Below are 19,758 nucleotides of genomic sequence, written 5' to 3'. Positions count from 1 at the left end.
TTCAGGGGAACATTCGGGGTGCCAGCTATTGAGCTTGGGTTGGCCACATGCAAGGTAAGCATCCTACCTGCTGTATTGTCTCTCCAGCCTAACAGTTTCTACTGAAATAGATTAATGTGATTTTTTAAAGACTGAGCCAAAGATAATCCAGCAGGAAATGATCCCTGGCACTGTGTATGGTCTCCTGAGCTCAGAGCCAGGAATAAGCCCAGAGCACCACTGGGCCTGGCCCCCAAACAATTATTCTAAGTTTCTCTCATCCTCTCTCTCTCCTTCTCCCTCTTCTCCTTCCCTTTTGGGATAAGAGGGAATTGCATACTAATCTTAAAAATTGATCCTTTCAACAGATCTGTTAATACATAGCAGGAATGGGGGGGTGGGGAGAGATGGAATAACAAAGATCCTACCATTTCAATCACTTTCCCAGACTAAAAGATTAACAGTATAAAGCCTAATAAGTTGTTTGTTATAAGAGTACAATTATGTGAGCTTGTTGTTGTTAAAATCACTGTCACTGTCATCAGTTTGCTCGAGTGGGCACCAGTAACGTGTCCATTGTGAGAGAGATCAATCTCTCCATTGTAAGATTTGTTACTGTTTTGGGCATATCAGACAGGTATAAGTACGGGTAGCTTGCCTGTACTTTGTTGTTAAAAGTTTTAAAATTTTTAGATGAAGCTTGATATTTTGATCCATGTTTTCCTTAGTTTCTCACCTCCACATTCTGTTTTGATTTTTGGATCTTACACTGCAGTGTTCAGGGACTATACCCCAAGCAGTACTTGGGGTTTGCTCCTTTTTGTGCTCAGGAGATAATGTAGTGGTGACACAGGGATTAAACCTTGCCTTCCTGCATATGAAAATGAGAAGAATGTGTTCTAACACTTTGAGTTATCTCTAAATTGCTTCTTTTCTTTCTTTCTTGGCGGGGAGGGAGCAGCAGTGGGATTGTGCACATGCAGGGCAAGTGCTCTGCCATCTCATACGTCCCCTGCCGCCATGTCTTATTTTGGAGGAATTATTGTGAAGTAGGCATTGCCAAAGAATTAATGATAATCAGTAAAGACACTTCGAGGTATCTTGAAGTCATCTTCTGTTCTCTTCATTGACTTAATCAGCCTTTTTAAAATGACCTAGAGCTAGAGTTAGCACATTGGAAAAACTTTACTAGCCATTGATCTTTAAGGATTGATAAAAGTATATTTCTTTTTTGGGATATTATGTATTATCTTTGCAGGAAAAAAAAACTTGTACTAATCAATACTAGATAAAACTCCTCTTGAACTATTTCAAAATACATGCTCGTTAAGCCTACTCTTTTTTTTAAAAATTTTTATTTTATTGAATCACTGTGAAAAAAGTTACAAAGCTTTCAGGTTTAAGTCTCAGTCATATAATGATCAAACCCCCATCCCTTCACCAGTGCACATGTTCCACCGCCAAGAACCCCAGTATACCCCCCTCCCACACATCCCCCCCTGCCTGAGTGGCTAATGATCTTCACTTTATTCTCTCTATACTTTGAATACTTTCAGTATTTCAACGGAGAACTCACTATTATTATTTGGAATTTTCCCCCAACAATCAAACCTGCTGAAACGGCATCATTTGATAATTTGTTTTCCATTGCTGAGAATGAAGATTATATGTCGAGGCCGCACAGTTCTGGATTTCTGATATTTTAGCTCAGTTCACAGTCTAGATGCATTCATGTCCGGATCTCATCTGGGCGGAGAGCGTGCTGGTAACACCACCATCCCATGGTCTCTTGCGCGCCGCGTCACTGCAAACTCATACCTCTGGGTTGTGAGTTCTAGAAGATGGTGGACGCCACGTGGGTGCCACTGCCACCGCTGCCATCTCCCCTGCAGAAAGAAAAGGTTGAGAGAGAAAATCCTTTCCCCTCCCTGGCGGCGTGGGGTTGTAGCTCACTTCAGAGTCTAGATGCATTTCTATGAGAAGCCGCTGGGTGCCAAAATGGGTCAGTAGACCTCCGGATCATAGTTTTCATGCGCGACTGCTCCGGATCTCATCTGGGCCAAGCCTACTCTTTTAAGGGGTCATGAAGGCCTGGGTCTAAATCTCTGATTAGATATTCATTTACTCGCAATGGTAAGACAAATGGCCTAAATTCTGAATCTCTTCAGCATAGTAAGAATGGAAATGTTACTGACATCATTTAATGGAGTGAGATGGTGTATGTGAAACACTTTTTATAATACCCAACATTAGTAGGGTGAACCTGTCATCTTCAGCCATCTTCATCATTCCACAATTATCAGTGTCAGCAGTTCCACAAAATGCCCTTTTTCCCTTGTCTTTTCTTCCATTTGTTGCTACAGTGAGCACAGTTGCGCCTGGTCATGGTGTTTGCACACATGCTCCTTCAGGTATGCACTGTGCCGTTGCTGATTAGCCCTCATATTCTGGCTGTGGCGCTCACTCACATATGTCTTTAGTTGCAGTATCACATACAATCTGGGTATTATGCCTTCATGCTTACGTGGCAGGTGCTTTTTGCCATTGAACTGTTCTGAGCCCCATTATTATGGCCTGTTAAGTGAGGAATATAGAGATATGAGGAAACAATCTAATTATAGAATGATAAAGAATTATGTTTTAGCCAGAGGACTGGTGTTCTTGAGAGGATCCAGTTAGGAAAACAGAAACCATGGCAATTGTGTTAAGAGAGAATGTTATGTGGAGGCTGATTAAAAAACAAGCCAGAGGACTGAAAGTGAAAATGGAAACACCCAGGAAACACAGTTATAATATCCACAGGAAGCATCTTTTGCCCACATTGGAACTGGGAACCAAGCTGATGAACGTCAAAGTTTGGAGATAGGAATCATATATTTTACAATTAATTGTCAGTAGGGTTAGCTTTCTAATAGAATTTCACAAGAGATGAAAATCTTTTGAGCAAAAGTACTGCCTAAGACATATTTGCTTTCAAAGAGAACAATCTATATAACTGGCTGTTTGGGATCATTGTTCTATTTTGAAATTTTTGTTCTTAGGTTATCAAACCGTAGGATATCTTGAACACTGATTGCTTGAGTATCTGAGTTAGATACTTGTAGTAATGACTGCTGTGGACAGAGATAGCATGAAAAGTTATGGGTGGGAGGATGGAGGGACGGTCTGCTCCTGAGTCACTTTAGAATGCAGGTGACGCCATCTCTTTTTGGCAGTTACATGGTTTCTATCCAGCAAATATATATTAAATACTTCCTGTGTGATTGATATTGTTCTAGGCAGTAGGCACACTTAGACAAATATAACAGGACTCCTATCTCATGGAGCTTTTATTACAGTGGAGAACACAGATACTGAACAATTTAAATACAGTATGCTGGTCAAAAAGAGGCAAGAAAGTAGTAAATGTGTGTATAGGTATGTGAGGAGGATTGGTAGAATAAGAAGGAGAAACTCCACCTGAAACAGGATAGTGATGCTGGAAAGTGATGTTTGTGTAAAGATGTGGAAAAAAAAATTTTTAAGGGTTATGAAAGTGATCTGAAGTGATCCATGTGGATACTTGGCAAGAAGATTCTAGGGTATATAATTTTAGTAGAAATGCAGGAGCATATGTAGAATATTTGGGGATTAGCAGGAAGGCCAGTGTGTTTGAAGCAGTGGAAAGATAGTGGAATATGAGCTCAGAATGGTTACCAGAGCCTGAACCATTAGCGACGTAGAGATGAGTAATCAGACTACATACATGATTGGATTAGGAGGCCTAGTTATAAGAGTTATGTATAGTTATAAAAGGGTCCCTTTGGGGCTGGAGTGATAGCACAGCGGGTAGAGCATTTGCCTTGCATGTGGCCGACCTGGGTTCCCTGAGCACCGCCAGGAGTATTTCCTGAGTGCAAAGCCAGAAATAACCCCTGTGCATCGCCGGGTATGACCCAAAAAACAAAATAAATAATAAAAAGGGTCCAGTTGATGTGGTTGCCACACACAATACGGTTATATTTGTTTCTCTGGCCATATTCTGATTAACCCTGAATTAACTCAGAAAGCACATTGCAGATGGTCCTGCTGCTGGGGGTTGAACCCAGAGCCTCACACATGCTGTACCTTGACCCACATCCCAGACCCTGCAACCATATCTTTTAATTTAACGTTTAGATCTCTAACTTTTCCTTCCTGCTTTCCTCTTTCCTTCCCCTCCTCCCTTCTTTCTTCTATATCTTTTTTCCTTTCTTGTTTGGCTTGTTTTGTTTTTTTTTTTAAATCTAGCATCAGTTAAGTATGTGCTTTGAAGTTTTGCAGGCACTGAGGATAGCAACTTCAAAAAGAAACCCTCACAAATCCCTGCCTCTTTGAGGTTATGGAAAGAATCTATAAATAAACAAAAAGTAAATATATTTGATGTAGATATATATATGGACTGGAGTGATAGCACAGCAGATGGGGCATTTGCCTTGCATGCGGCCGACTCGGGTTCGATTCTTACTTTCCTCTCGGAGAGCCCAGCAAGCTACCGAGAGTATCCCTCCTGCACGGCCGAGCCTGGCAAGCTACCCGTGGCGTATTCAATATGCCAAAAACAATAACACCAAGTCTCACAATGGAGACGTTACTGGTGCCCACTCGAGCAAATCGATGACAACACGACGAAGTGCTACAGATGTGTCTATGATGTAGATGATGTTAAGAGCTATGGGGAAAAATAACATGAGCGGGGTATGGAGAGTGATGGGGATTGCAGGTTCAGTTTAAGTAAGTTAGTGTGACTCCATTACAGATAGGACATTTGGCCAGAGATGAAGGCAAGAACCTTATTTGTGGGGAAAGAAAGACAAATTCCTAATGCGGGGGCTTTCCTGATACGCTCTCAGAACATGGGCAAGCCAGAGTCTGAGAAAGTGAACACGCTGCTTTGAGAGGGTCGCAAATGAAGCAGGAGACGGAGGCGGGGGAAGGCACCCGAGGCTGGGAATGGGGAATCATTGAGGGCGTTGTGATCTTGCTCAGCTTTGAACAAGGGCATTTTGGATCACTTCGTTCCACTGAGTTAAAACCAGACTGCAGAGACACATAAGGATGTCTCCAAGATGGTCAGGAGAGAATCGTAGAGCAGACTGGACATCAAGGTATTGGGGGAGAGTCTGGAATTTGGGGTGGGTTGTTCCAGTCAGGCCCCATCTGGCAGTGCTCAGGCCTTACTGGTGGGACTGGGGGTGCCATCTGCAGTGCCAAGGACTGAGCCAGGGTTGGCTGTTTGCCAGACAAACCTTATCTATTGTACTGTCTCTCCAATCTGCCTCTCTGAATCTTTATAGTTGTTGGTTCATCCTTCTCCTAGTTACAAACTGACCACCTAATGTGGATAGAGTACCATCTTTTCATCATAAAGGAATGTAAGCCTAAGATGCAATAAAATGAATATTTTCTTGTCTCTTCCTTTATCTTAAAATTGGAAATTTGTATTTCATTTTAGATTTTATATTTGTATATTGGCTCCTTCGGTGATGTGTTTAAGTTTGTCCAGTTCCATGGATGCTTTTGAGATAATTAAGACATAGGCATCATATGCAGTTGGTTGCAGTGGCATATTTCTTTTTCTTTCACACCAGTTTATATTGAATGTACCTATTTGTAGGAAAAGGGCATTTGGATTAAATGATGAATGGATTTAGCCATGAAAAAACACCTTTATTCTGAAGGTACTGGACCCCTTCTGAGTGCAGTGTTGATAAATCTACTGTGCTGCATTTTATCCTCGTATAAACATTCAGAGGGCTAGCAGTTTTCCCCCAGCTTCTTCCTCTTCTTCACTCCCTTTCACGTAGCTTCTTTGACATTTGATCAGACAAATGTGTCTCATTACAGCAGAGTAGATCTTTTAGCAAACATGGATTAACCATATTAACCAGGCAATAGAAAAACAAAATAAAAATTTTTATTGGCCAACAGTGACACAAGGGTGATTACTTCTTGTTATCTTAGATATTAGTAACAAAATATGTTAATTCATTTACTTTCCTAAATACTAGAAAAACTTGTTTAGCCCTTGTTGAACCCTTGTATATATTTTAAATTCAGCTTACTTCATTCATGTAACACAGTATTAATAGATAAAAAAATTTTTTTAAATGCCTGGTGGTATTGTTTGAGTGACCTTTCTTCAGGATGTTATTTAGACTATAAAAATCATATTAATAATTTAGTAAGAAAAGTTTTAAGATGTATTCAAACTGCCTTTGCAAATATTTTCTCCACTATGATGAAAAATAATTTGTTGTGGTCTTTGTGGATATTAATCTTAACAACCCATCCTCATTCCCAGAATCCCTTCATTCACCAAATAGACTTACTCTACATTCAAAACTTAACTCTGTTTGACTACTCATGTCCATTTTCACCATTACTGCTACTCCTTTTAAACCTGTGATCATCTTTCTGCTAGAGTAACCTTCTAATTGTTCCTTCTGTCCCTTCCTGGATCAGGCAGGAGTTATAGGCACATGTTAAAAGCTACTTGAAACAAAAGTTTTTATAAAGTGAAGCACACTCCATATTATAAACATAGAAATAAGAGTACACAGTTAAAATTTAGATTTGCAATACCCATTATGTACATAGTTGTGTCTAATGAGGCTTTGGACCACTTTTATGAAAATACATTTGCTTATTTTGTAATTTTGGAGTGTGGCTGTTTGGGTCACTCCTGGTGGTGCACAGGAGACTGTGTACGTGCTGGGGACCGGGTCTGGATGGGTTATGTGCAGCCCTTGTACTGTCCCTCCCATCCTTAGCCCCTGGGCTGTCTCTCCAGTCCCTGATTCTTTAATTCTAAGACATTGAGTGTAAAATATAAATTTATGAAGAAAATTAATGAAGCTCTCTGAAATATAATGATCTTAAACTTTTTTTCAGAAAGCTGATTTACACTGGGATTCCAAAAAGCATTTTAAAAATACATACAGTCCAATTACTTGACAGGAATTTACAGCTTTCTGCAGTGTTCTTTGAGATGGTGTTAATATTATAGCTCCTGTTGTCATGGAAACAAGTCTCTGAAGGCAGCTTCAGACGCTAATGATTCCATGGTGTTGCTATGGATAGAAACAACTGAGACTGTTGTTAGTCACGTGGCCATGGGATGAAAAAAACAAAACTCTTTGGAGCTGATCTTACTGAGTGATACAATTGGAGCACTGAAACGGTGACATCATGCTGGTCACTGTTGTCTAATGAAACACGTATATGGGATTTTTCCAGTTGAAAATGTTGATGTTGAATTTCTTATGTTTTTAGATAACCCAAATGTTATATATTGCCTGATTTTTAGAGTCTGTTAGAATAGAATTTGTTAGTCTGACATTTTTCAGTTTAAAATACTGTTGTACAATTCCCCAGAATTTTGCCATGTTACCAGTCCTGCACTCAAAATATCCTCTTATCTCTTCATTTTACTCTTATTATTAGATTTACTGTCTTGCTATTCCTCATCAGTCAACCTTTATTTGATTACTGTCCATTTAAACCCTAATTTTTGTTTCTAATTTGCTAAGTGGACTATTTTGTTCTGTGATGCTTCGCAGCTGGAGTTGTAGTAGGAAATTGTGTATGTTGCTGTCTGTCTGTATAGACTCTCAGCAGCATAGGTGTTTTGTAAGGAAGAGGCCAGGCATATATTCATTTTCAAGGTATTTGTTCAGTGACAGATAGAGAGTGGGTTACGTTAAGAGGTAATAGTAAAAGGCTTAAAAAGTCTCTGATAATAGCTTCTGAAAAGTCTCAGAACAAGGTGAAATATAGATGTACTATTAAGAATAACAGTAGAGGGTATTAGAGAGCAATTGCCCAGTGATGAAATTTTGTATTCTTGGCCTTGAAATTTTATGTAAGTATGTAGCTTTGTCTTATTGCTACATTAAAGTGGATACTTATTACGGGAGTTGACTCATGCGTGAGGCCCAGGGCTCAGTCCCCAGCACACACGCATGAAAAGTGAAGCTAAAACCGACCTTATTAAAGAGGCATAAAAGAGCTTTTAGAAGTGCCAGTTTTTAGTGGAGGGAGATACCTTTGTGTTTATTTTGTGCTCCGTTCCATTTTTCACCTCCTAGAATGAAGTGGGAAATATGTTCTACAGCTTGAAAGTTTTACCCTCCATTGATGTTTCTGAAATGAGTTCATTACTCTAATGACTGCCAAGTGATGATACTGTATTCCCATCACTCCTTCTGTATTTTTTAAATTGCGTTATACTCTAAGACCGTGTTTTCTCTATTTGTGTGTGTTGGGGTGGGGAGGTCTGGGCCCCACCCCCCTGTGCTCAGGGACCCTCGCGGTGTTCAGAGTGCCATATGTAGCGCCACCTTGAGCTCTGGCCTACTGTACGATCTCCAGCCCTGTTGATCTGTATGTTTATTTTTGTCGGCATAAACTTTTAAGAATCTTGTTTTATTTAGAGGTTTTTATTGTTGCTTTGAGTCTCAGATCGCCCCCAGGATAGGAGAGTTCTTCCAGGGTGACTTCCATAGCTTTTATCATACCCTTATTAATTTTTGTACGCCTATTTTTTGGCATCAGAAGACATTCTAGATTCATAGTGCACTTGCTGAGGCTCTAATGTGCATTGCTGGGTGTGACCCAAAAAGTGAAAAAAAGGGTTTTTTTTTTTTGCAGTGTCAGAATGTTAACAGATAGTGTTTACCTCTGCAGCCACCTCCGTGACCCACCCTAAATTTTTACATAGATATGTATATAAACCCACAATAAAATGTATATAATTACTATTTTAATCATTTTAAGTACAATTTTGTGCCATAAGTTGTATTCCTCATGCTGTGTGCCATCACCAGTGTCTCATAAATCTTTTCATCACCACAAACTGTAACAATTAAATAGTAACTGCCTGTGAACCTCCTTCCTAGACACTGGTAAATTTTTAATCTATTTTCTGTTTCTATGAATTTACCTATTTTAAGTATTTCATATAAAGGGCATCATATAATCTCATTTTTATGTCTGGTTAACTTCGCGTAGCACTTAATATTTTTATTTATCCATGTTGTAGTACATAGCAGAATCCCCTTCTCTTTATGGGTCAGTAACATCCATTGTACACACAGACCTACCACTTCTTATCTGTTTCTAAATATTTGAGTGCTTCAACCTTTTGACTCAATAATAATGGATTACTAAATGTTGGGGGTAAATACCTAAATTTGTTTTCATCCATTTTATATATGTATGTCTTGCAGAGATCGTGTGGTGGTAGAATGGCTAGCTTTTTGATGGACAGCCAAACTGTTTCTCAAAGCTAGAGCTCCTTAGCTTTGAAAAGCAATCATGTTTGAGGTTTCCAGTTTCTATACATGTTTACCACCATTTGTTACTCTCTGACTTGGTGGGGTTTTGTGTTTTTTTGTTTGTTTGTTTTGGGGTGGGCTTTGGGGTTGTTGGATTTTTTTTTCTTTTTGAATCAAACCCAGTGGAGCTCAGGGGTCACTCTTGGTGATCCAGGGGAGACCACATGGTGCCAGGATTGAACCCAAGCCTCTGCATGCAAAGCATGTGTTCCAGTTCATTGAGCTGGACTTTTTTTCTCTTCCATACATTTTTCTGCTGTTGTGAAGAGGGGAGGTTACCTTGGTTAACCAAGTCAAGTGCTTCCTGACTTGGTTGTGGTGCCCACACACATTCTAGTGGACAAAGTATTACTGTGTTTATTTTCTATTTTGGGGATACACTCGTGATTCAGTGTTCAAGGCCCGCACCCAGTGGTGCTCAGGGAACCGTGTAATGTACCAGGAATTAGTCCTTGTACTCCTACATGCAAAGCATGCCTCCTGGTCTGTGACCCATCTCTCCAGTTTTTTAAATAAATATTTTTAATTAGAAATTGTTTTGTTTTTGTTTTTGGTCCATACCTGGAGGCGTTCAAGGGCTATTCCCAGCTTGGTGTTCTGGGGACCACATGTGCCAGGGATTGAACCTGGGGATCTTGCATGCAAAGCGTTTGCCCGAGCCCTCTGAGCTGTCTCCCAGCTCCCTGCTTTATTCTTTAAGTCAGGAAAACTAACATATTTAGTACTTTGTTTTCACTTTTAATTCTCTTTTAAGGTATACTGTACTCTTAAATAAAATGCCATTGTTGTATATAGTTAATTGTTAATTCAATTTATAGAATTTGGGATTTGTTGCAAAACTCTTTTACTGTGTTCCAGTTGCATGTTTTTAAAAATAAATTAATCCAGGGGCTAGAGAGATGGTGGGCTGAGTACATGTTTTACATGTTTGATCCCCAGCACGCAAGGCCGACAGCGGTGCCAGGAGGCATCCCAAGTCACCACAGCAGGAGCAGCCCTGACATACTGTCAGTTGTGGCAAAAATACTAAATTAATTAGAATTAGAGTAGTAATAATAATAATGTAATCCAGTCATCTAGACTAAATGTAAATACTAAAACTTAAAGTATGTCATCCATCCTAGTTGCCAGTTTGCTTTGTGTTTCTGGGCCACTCCTGGTAGGCTCAGGAACCATCTGGCATGCTGGGGATTGAACCCAGGTCAGACATGGGCAGTGCAAGCGCCTTAGCTGCTGCACCGTTTCTATGGCCCAGGCAATTTTAAATATTTTCCACAATGTCACATTGTACATTTAGTGAAATTAGTTTCATTCATTTATAGGTAGGTTATTATTGATCTTTCTCAGTGGGGTTAATAGCACAGATTACTAAAATGATGGAGATTCAATTTGGAAATCTTTTGAATATTTTGACTGTGGGCATACAAGCTTCACTTGTGCTATTAAAATTATTTTTGATTCTTTCAGTGCAGGGAGGAAAGTAGTCACATATTTTCTGAAAGCCTGACAAGTATTTTTTAATCATTAAAGGAAGTTCTTGTCTTTTAGAGAAGCATGTCCTTACTCTTTCATTATTTTTCATTTCAACATCTAAAGAGCAGGCACTCATTTTAACTGGTCATTAGAATTATTAATGGTATGATGATTTCTAAATTTCTAGAGAGCATTTTCTTGTTTTTAAACTGAAGTCATGTTAATATTTTACCTATTTCCAATGATTTCTGAAAATTGTAATTTTTATGTGACAAGACATTCTATTATGTGTTTCCCTGTTATTTTGGTCTCCTTTTTCCTGACTTGTTTGTCGTTGATGATTTTTAGCCAACAGAAGCTGTTCCTCCCTCTCCTCCCACTGCCCCCGTGAGCCCCGCCCCGCCAGCCCCTGCCGAGAGCACTGTTCTCCTACCCACCGTGCCACAGGTTTTTATTCTTTCGTTTCTTCATAAAAATTTCATTTGCTTTTGATGTTTCATTTATGTTCTTTTGAAACTGTTTTAATTATTTCTTCATTACTTTTAGTACCCTTTGAGTGTCAGTTTTTTTGTTTAGAGAAATGTGGGTAGGAATATAAAATAGTCTTTGCCATTTTACTGTCGAACTTTCTTAGATTTGTTATTGTGTTTTTTGTGATTTTAAATCTGAAGGTTTCTAAATGCTTGTGCTTTCTATGCGTGCCATTTTATTTAGCATTTTGTTATACTTCGTATTTACTAGTTAAGCGTATTAGCTGCTGTGTACAGAGTAGAGATTCCCAGATTTATTCGGCCTACCGCTCCCTCTTCAGAAAAGAAATTACTCAACATCCTCTTGGAAATCTACCTGCCTTAAGCAAACAGAAGCGTGTCCCACCTCCCTTCCCACTCCCCAAATGCATTTCGGCCACCTCCTGCCCTCTGCACCACTGCAGTGCCCCTTGAGGGGGACCGTAGCATCCGCTACCCCACAGAACCTAGGGAACTCTGAGCTGTCTGTACAAGTTTCCTGTAAATCTCAAACTGTTGTAGAAGATGTTTTTCTTTAAAAGATTAGCATGTAGTAAGTCAAATAAAATCTTGACAAGTGTCTAAGAATCTGAACTTTTTTAACTTTAGAACTTTAGTAGTTGTAAGCAGATGGTTGATTTTTTTTTAATTGAATCACAGTGAGATACACAGCTGCAGTTATTCATGATTGGCTTTCAGTCATAAAATGTTTCACACCCATCCCTTTACCGGTGTACGTTTCCCATCACCGGTGTCCCCAGTTTCCCTCCTGCCCCAACCCCACCTGCCTCCGTAGCAGCAGTTTTCTTCTTTCGGACCGTATGGTTTGTAGTCCAGATACTGAAAGGTTATCAGGTGTATCCTTTTACCTATTTTCAACACCCGGTTCCTGTCCAAAATGATCATTTCCAAATACTATTTTATACTGGTCCTTTCGCTATCCTAACTACCCTTTGCCCCCCAGACACTCTTGTGGCAAGCTTCAAAACATTGAGCAGCCCTCCCGGCTCCTGTTTTCCCTGACCTTGGGTATTAGCCTCACACTGTCTATCTAATCACACAAATGAATGCAGTCATCCTGTATCTCTCCCTCTCCTTCACACCATTTCATTCAGCATGATACTCTCCATGTCCATCCATTTATAAGCAAATTTCATGGCTTTGTTTTCCTAACAGCTTCATAGTATTCCATGGTGTAGATGTACCATAGTTCCTTTATCCAGTCACCTGTTCTCAGGCACTCAGGTTGTTTCCAGATTCTGGCTTTTGTAAATAATGCTGCAATGGACATAACAGTGCAGATGACATTTGTGCTGTATATTTTTGGGCGTAAGCAGATGGTTCTTTTGAAGCTATTAACTGCCATATCTTTCATCTCATTTAAAATGTAAATATGTATTTAGATATTTTCTTTATAAACAATTCCAAAGTCCCCATGGTGAGGAACTGGGAAAACAGAATATCAACTGATTACTGATACCTCACTGGTATCCCAAAATCAGAAACGCGTTAACATCATAAAGAATAGGCACTTGATAGGTATCGCACTGAATCTGTAATTTGCTTTGCACAGTAGTGCTGTTTTGCAAGGGTGAAGGCTTGACTACACCCAGCGGTGCTCAGGGTGTACTGCCAGCTTTCTGCTTAGGTGCATGTAGCACCGTGCCCAGGCCAGGCATCAAACCCATGTCTGCACTCTGCCCTTGGAGCTATCTCTGTAGCCCCATTGTTGTTTTTTATGCATCGACTGAGATGATATCATTTTCTCCCAACATTCTTTTGGTGCCTGGTGGTGTGATCAGTCTTCATTTGTCAGATTGTCCTTGCATCCCAAGAATAAGTCAGAAGTTGATTACGATCTAAAGGACTTCGATATGCTGCTGAATTTGGATTACCAATATTTTGTTGAGAATTTATACAACAGTGTTCATTGGGGATATTGGTTTATAGTTTTCTTTTTTGTCTGATTTTGGAATCAGCTAGTCCTAGAGATTTCTTTCCTCATCAATTTTTGGGCAGAACTTGAGAAGAAATGGTGTTAGTTCTTAAACTATTTGAAGAAATGCATTATAAAGTCTTCCAGTTAAGGACTTTTCTCTCTCAAGAGATTTTGTTTTGATTTCATTTGGGTTTTAGGTCACAGTAAGCCAGCAGTGCTCAATGCTTATTCCTGGGTCTGTGCTCACGTATCACTCCTGGCAGTGCTTTGGGGACCATAAGTGGCTCTGGGATCAAAACCAGAGTGGCCACCTGAAAGCCAAGCACCTTAACCCCTTTACTATTTCTCCTATCAGGAGATAGTTTTAGTACTGATTTTAAAATCTCCTTCCCAGTGAATGTCTATTCAGATGCTCTGTTTCTGGAGCTGGGGCTGTAGCCAGAGTGATAGAGTGCGTGCCCTGAGATCTGTTTCAGACTTTGCATGTCCAGCCCCAGTTCCAGCGTCACTGCTTGTGTCCCTACTTTAAAAGAGGATCACTGCACATTTTCTATTTCTTCATGACCTGGTACAAGTTGGTCAGTTCTCTGTATGTTGTCCAGTTTGTTGGCATGCATTCACTACTAATACTCTAAATTCTTTATTTCACTGTAAAATTAATAGTAATGACCCCACTTTTGTTTCTGATTAAATAATTGGTTCTTCTTTCTTTTAGTCTATCCAACTAAGTTTATTAGTTTATTGACCTTTTCAAAGAATGAACTTTGGACCTCATTCGTCTTAATGTTTTTCCCTCTGTTCTAATAATTATTTCCTCTGCTAAATTTGAGTTTAAATTTTTCTAATTCCTTAAGTTAAAAAGTTAAGCTGCTGATTAAATTTTTCTTTTTTTTTAGTTTTGGGGTCTGGAGATAGAGTACAGCAGGTAGGATGCTTTGCACATAGCTGACCTGGGTTCAATCCCCAGAGCCCCACCAAAAGCAAGACCTGGGTTGCTGAGGGTGTGGCCCCAATAGGGTGTAGCTGCTGCTGCCTGTACTCCCCCCCCCCAGAGTGCCAGGGTCCTGCCAGCATTATCCCAAGATTCCTTCTCTCCACCCCAGGATTTCTTCTTTTTCAAGATAAACTGTGAAGCTCCCCCAGAGGACTGTTTGATCTCTCCCACGTATTTTGATATATTGTATTTTTATTATCATTCATCTCTGTCTTCTGATTTCTTTTACAATTTCTTCTTTGGTCATCATTGGATCAGAGTGTGGTTAAGCTTCCACTATTTGTTGAATTTTCCAGTTTTCCTTGTGTTATTTTTTTAAAAATCTTTGTCCCATCTTGTTCAGAAAAGATAGCTTGTATGGTACCTTTCTAAGTCTGTTGAGATCATTTGTAACCTGAAAATGAGTGTCCTGGAAAATATCCTATATGCAATTAGGCTTTACTGATTTATGTGTTAAGTCTTTGATTACCTTGTTTTGTTTTGTTCTGGGGCCTCACCTCAGTGAGGCAATGTTCAGGGGTTACTCCTGGCTCTGTACTTAGGAATTGTTCCTGAGTGTTCCAAGGGACCATATGAGATGCCTGAATTCAATCCGAGTGGGCCACATGCAAAGCAAACACCCTGCCCTATCCTCTTTCTCCAGACCCTCCTTTTCTATTTTAATGGCCTTTTATTAGTTGGATAAATGTTTATAATTTATCTTACTATTTTAAACTTTTGCTAATATCTAATGTCCTTTGTTAATAGCCTTTTTGACTTAGTAAACAAAAAAAAGTCTGTCTAATTATAACCATCTTTGGTTGTTACCTCCATGTAATAATCATTTCCTATACTTTCTTTTACAGCCTGTTCAGATTTTAGTGAGTTTCTTAGAGATAGTGTGTAGCAGGGTCATGTATTTTTATTCATTCTACTAGCCTCTGTATTTGAACTGAATAGTTTAATCTTCTGTATTTAAAGTAATAGCTTATAATGAGAAACGGAATTCTGTCATTATGTTACATGTTTTCTGTATTTATTAAGTAAATTTTTTCATTTTTTATGCGGTTACATTGCAGATAGTAAATATTTACGTTTAGTAGTGCGTAATATCCACCACACAACACCAGTGCTAATATCTCCACTACTGCCCGTTGCACTCTTCCCATTCTTTCTTCTCATTTCCCCACCATTACCACAACTACAGCCATCAATTCTTAGTTCTGTGCTCAGTTGAACTTTTCTGTCCTTTGCTTTGTTTCTTTCTATGCTATATTTGGACACGATGATCCAGTATTTATCTTTTGACTTATGATTATCTTGCTTTGCACCATCCCATTTACTTATATCCATATTGTAGCAAAAGGCAAGATTTCACATTTTTAATGACTGACTCGTAGTCTCTTGGTATATACCACATTTGCTTTGTTTATTCATTTATTGTTGGACAGTTGTATTGTTTTCAAATTGTAAGTAGTATCGCAGTGAACAGAGATGTGCAATATCTTAAAATAAATTTTATAATTAGCTCTTTTTCAAATTTATGCTGAAAATGTTTTATCAAATCATTCAGAAATATTTCTTATTAATTCCTTCAGTGTAGAAACTTTTTAGTTTTATAGTCTTTGTTTATTTTTGCTTTTTGAAACACCACTGAATGGTCATCTTCTAAATGATAGCACTTAAGGGTTAATGCAGTGTCTCAAATTAGAATTCAGAATGAGGTTTATGACCTGTTCACTTGAAAAATACATCTTCGTGATTTAGAAAGATATTAACTAAAATAATGAAACTAACATATTACAGGGATTAAATACAGTGTATAGCATCAAATCATTTTTGTTTGTTTTAAGGCCACATCAAGCAATGCTCAGAGACTAACCCCAACTCTGTGCTCAGGGGTTGCTCCCAGAGGTGCTCAGAGGATTATGCACTCATGCCGAGGATCGCCCCCAGGCCTTCATGCAGAGCGTTTGCTCGAGTCTGGTGCTCTCTTTCCAGTCCTGACAGGTTTTTAAATGTAGTATTGCCCTCTGGGATTATGTAAGGATGTGATAACAAATTATAACCCCAACCTCTTCACTGCCCCTTTTTGTTGAAATAGAGTTAAAAGTTAGATCAGTTGATAATGTATAAGTTTTGATTTTGGTAATTGGGACTAATAACTAATTCTTTAGTTAATTCATCTTTTTGAAATGTCCCTGCCTCCTATTTGACTTCTCCCCCCACTACCACTATCATTGTTCTCTAGCTGTAGGACATCATGACTATCCAAATTGAAACCTACACCATGGTTTTTTTTAGGGATGAGGGTAGCAGTCTTCCACACAATCAAAAATCTACATGGCAGCTTTATATATTTGGACCTTTCCATATGAGCTATTTACATATTCAGTAATTCAACCAAGTGACAGCCATGGTTGGTTGAATTCATGAATGCAGATCTTGAAGGTATTAAGTGGACTCTCAATAGTCACACTTCTATTTGAGTCAACTGTATGTTGTTTTTAAAGAATAAATTAGCAAAATAATGTTTGTGTTTTTTTGGCACGTTATCCTTAAAATTATTTCTTGAGGGGCTGGAGCAGTAGTACAGCAGGTAGGGAGTTTGCCTTGCACACCACCAACCAAGGTTTGATCCCCAATACCCTATATGGTACCCTGAGCACCACTGGATGTGGCCCCCTAAAAACTTACTTCTTGGTCCCAAATAGTCGTCTTCCTCCCCTCCCTCCCCCTCCTCCCAAGATACTGGTATATCACACTCTCCAAAGCCATTCAGTTTGTACCACCCCACTCACTTCTCATTTCTATCTCCAAATCGTAGAGCTCTGGAACACTGCTTTGCCAGATATGTTTCTGTGTTCTTTAACCCAAGAGTTTAGAAATTTTCAAGACAGTGGATATTGGTATGCTTTGTTCCAAGATAAATGTTTTCCTTCTTTCCTTCCCTTACTGCCATTGTTTTGCAGTGATGCAGGTCCCACACATACTTGGTATGGGTCTCCTAAACTGGGTTTTAGTGCTTGCTGGAGGCGACACATCTGTTTATAATGCTTACACATATTCTGGTTGTAAGTGCTTATTGGATCATACTCCTAGTTTTGATACTTGCACACAACTCCTAGTGTGCTAGTGCCAGGGGTCCCAGATGGCAGAATGCTGGAACTGTGCTCGGCATCTCATCTCGAGGTGGGACTAGGGGTGGAGCTTGCAGCTTCAGGCTTTCAAGGCAGACATTTTGGCCACTGATCAATCCCTCCTAGAGAAATGTTTTCATTCTCTGCCTGCTATCACAATCTTAAATATTTTTATCATTATTTTAAGTAAGTAAACTGGAGGCCATCAAATCATGCCCCATGAGCTTCATTTATATGTGCATATTTATATTTTCAGCCATTGTTTATGAATATATCTTTTTCAGATTGCCAGGTTTTCTTGGTGTTAGTTTTTCATTGAAATTCTTAATTCTCCGTGGGAACTTTCCTGGGGTTTGAAGTCCTTTCATTGCCTGGTTTCCCTTATAATCATTCACTCAATGTTAATTCTAATGCACATCTACATCTGTACTGTACATAGCTACTCTATTTGTGTTTTTACATCAAAATTACAAATTATATTTACTGGTCTGAACATATTTTTTTATTTTGGACTGAACATTAAAATTAAAATCAATTACATGATGTGACTGCTGATATCTTAATAGCAGTTCTAAACTGTAGTATTTTACTACTGCCTTTGTTATTAACCTCTCACATTCAAATTTGATGCAATACGGTGTTTTGCTGTATTTTTATTAGGAACATTTTGAAGAATGCTCAGCTGTCAAGGGACTACACTGAGCTCCCGAGATACTCATCACCTGACTGTGGTGATAACATCAGCTCACAGGCACTCTTATTCTGCCTGTAAGATACCCCACGCACAGCTATATATTCTTTTGAAGAAAATATCACCCTTTATATCATCTTTTGGGGTATATTTCAGTATCAGGCTTTTTATATAACTGGAATAAAAAGATAACTTATATGGATAACAGTGTTCATAGCTGTATACTGGTGATTGTTCGTGCTCATGACTAGCTATCATTGTAGTAATTGTACAAATTAGACTGGTAAAAACCAACTTTTCTCATGGTATTCCTGGTGTAATACATGGGCTATGAATATAAGTTCCTTCATAACTTTAAATAGCTTGGTACCTTTTTGCTCTTCTTAGTGATAACCAAAGTTTGATAAAGTTGTGCCTTTTAAAAGAAAAAAAATACCCAATGGCATACAGGGCTTAGTCCCGGATTTGTGCTTGGGGATCACTCCTGGCAGTGCTTTGGGGGCCATATGTTTTGATAGAGGTTGAATCTGGTTTGGCCACATGCTCTCCAGTCCCGTTTAAATTTTTCACTGAGGTAAAAGATTACCAATTTGAGAAATCTCAGTAGATCATTGGGAAGCTACTAATTGCTAATTTTCATAAAATCTTAAATGACTGTATGTCAACCAACTGTGTAAATAGCAATCTTTGGTTTTAACTAATCACCCTAAGGTAGAATATTATATTCAAAAATAGAAGTACACATAAAAGAATTAGTATGTTACATATAATATTGCCTACTATCTTTAACTGGTGCTTCTTGTTGTCCAGTTGTATGCTATATAATTATGCTATGTAACTCTGAAACTATGTTGTCTCTTAAGTGTTTTATTATACAGTTATCCAAAGCTAATATTTGCTGAAAATGATGCAGAATATTTTGAACTCTGAATATTAACCTTTTTGAAAACTCCATGCTCATCTCTTAGAAGTTGATTAATTATTTTGTGTATGTTTTTGAGTATAATTATTAATATTTACACATAAGTCCTAAAAATTATTTAAAGGATAATCATTTTGTTTCTATAAGATTATCTGTTGCCCTAATACTTTATGCTCTAAACAAATAATTTTGAGGGGCATCACTTGCATATTTTAGTATGTTGTTGGTATTTCATAATGAATTTTTTATTACATTTTGTTATAAGTTTTATTTTACCCACATAATTGCTTCCAAGTTAACCAGAAAGTAATGCTTTTTTTAATTCAAACTTAGATGTATGTTATTTTACTATGTTTTTGTTTTTGTTTTATTTTTATTTGACTACTGTTCTGCATGTGGTCAAATATAAAAGGTATCAAGCAAAAATGAAGCTAAAATAATCAGACATATAAAAATATGTGAGGTTTATTTTTTTAATTTACAATTGATTTCTTTCTCTGACAGACTTGTTTTCTTTTTCAAGCACAGTTCAGTGAGGAGGAGTAATTTTTTCTGTAGGTAATAAAACCAAATCTCCAAGGAATCCTCAGCTATAGAAGAATTAGTGATTTCTAAGCAATTGAGGGAAGAGTTGTTTTAAAAGAATTATGAATTTGTTGAGAAGTCTGGTGAACTCTGCAAATCCTAAGAAATGTGTCTAGAGACTTAATTCATTTTAGCAGAAATAACAAATTATTTCTCAAATTCAAATGTGATTTGACTGCTTACACTCAAGC

General features: G+C 38.4%; 1 protein-coding gene across 25 annotated transcripts in view; it reads left to right on the top strand.

Annotated features, from left to right (window-relative positions):
* DLG1 (discs large MAGUK scaffold protein 1) overlaps positions 1-19,758 on the top strand; it is a 185,107-nt gene that overhangs the window by 84,677 nt on the left and 80,672 nt on the right. For 16 of the 25 annotated variants that reach the window (XM_055124442.1, XM_055124455.1, XM_055124452.1 and 13 more), the window contains one exon: positions 11,157-11,255. The exons of the other annotated variants lie outside the window; for them this stretch is intronic. In XM_055124442.1, the coding sequence (XP_054980417.1) occupies positions 11,157-11,255 (99 nt within the window). The remainder of the gene's footprint in view (positions 1-11,156; positions 11,256-19,758) is intronic. 25 annotated transcript variants of the gene reach the window in all.

The sequence above is a fragment of the Sorex araneus genome, chromosome 2 (assembly GCF_027595985.1).
Source record: "Sorex araneus isolate mSorAra2 chromosome 2, mSorAra2.pri, whole genome shotgun sequence".
Lineage (NCBI taxonomy): Eukaryota > Metazoa > Chordata > Mammalia > Eulipotyphla > Soricidae > Sorex > Sorex araneus.
The sequence above is the reverse complement of the archived record's forward strand: the minus strand, read 5'-3'. Positions and strand labels throughout refer to the sequence as shown.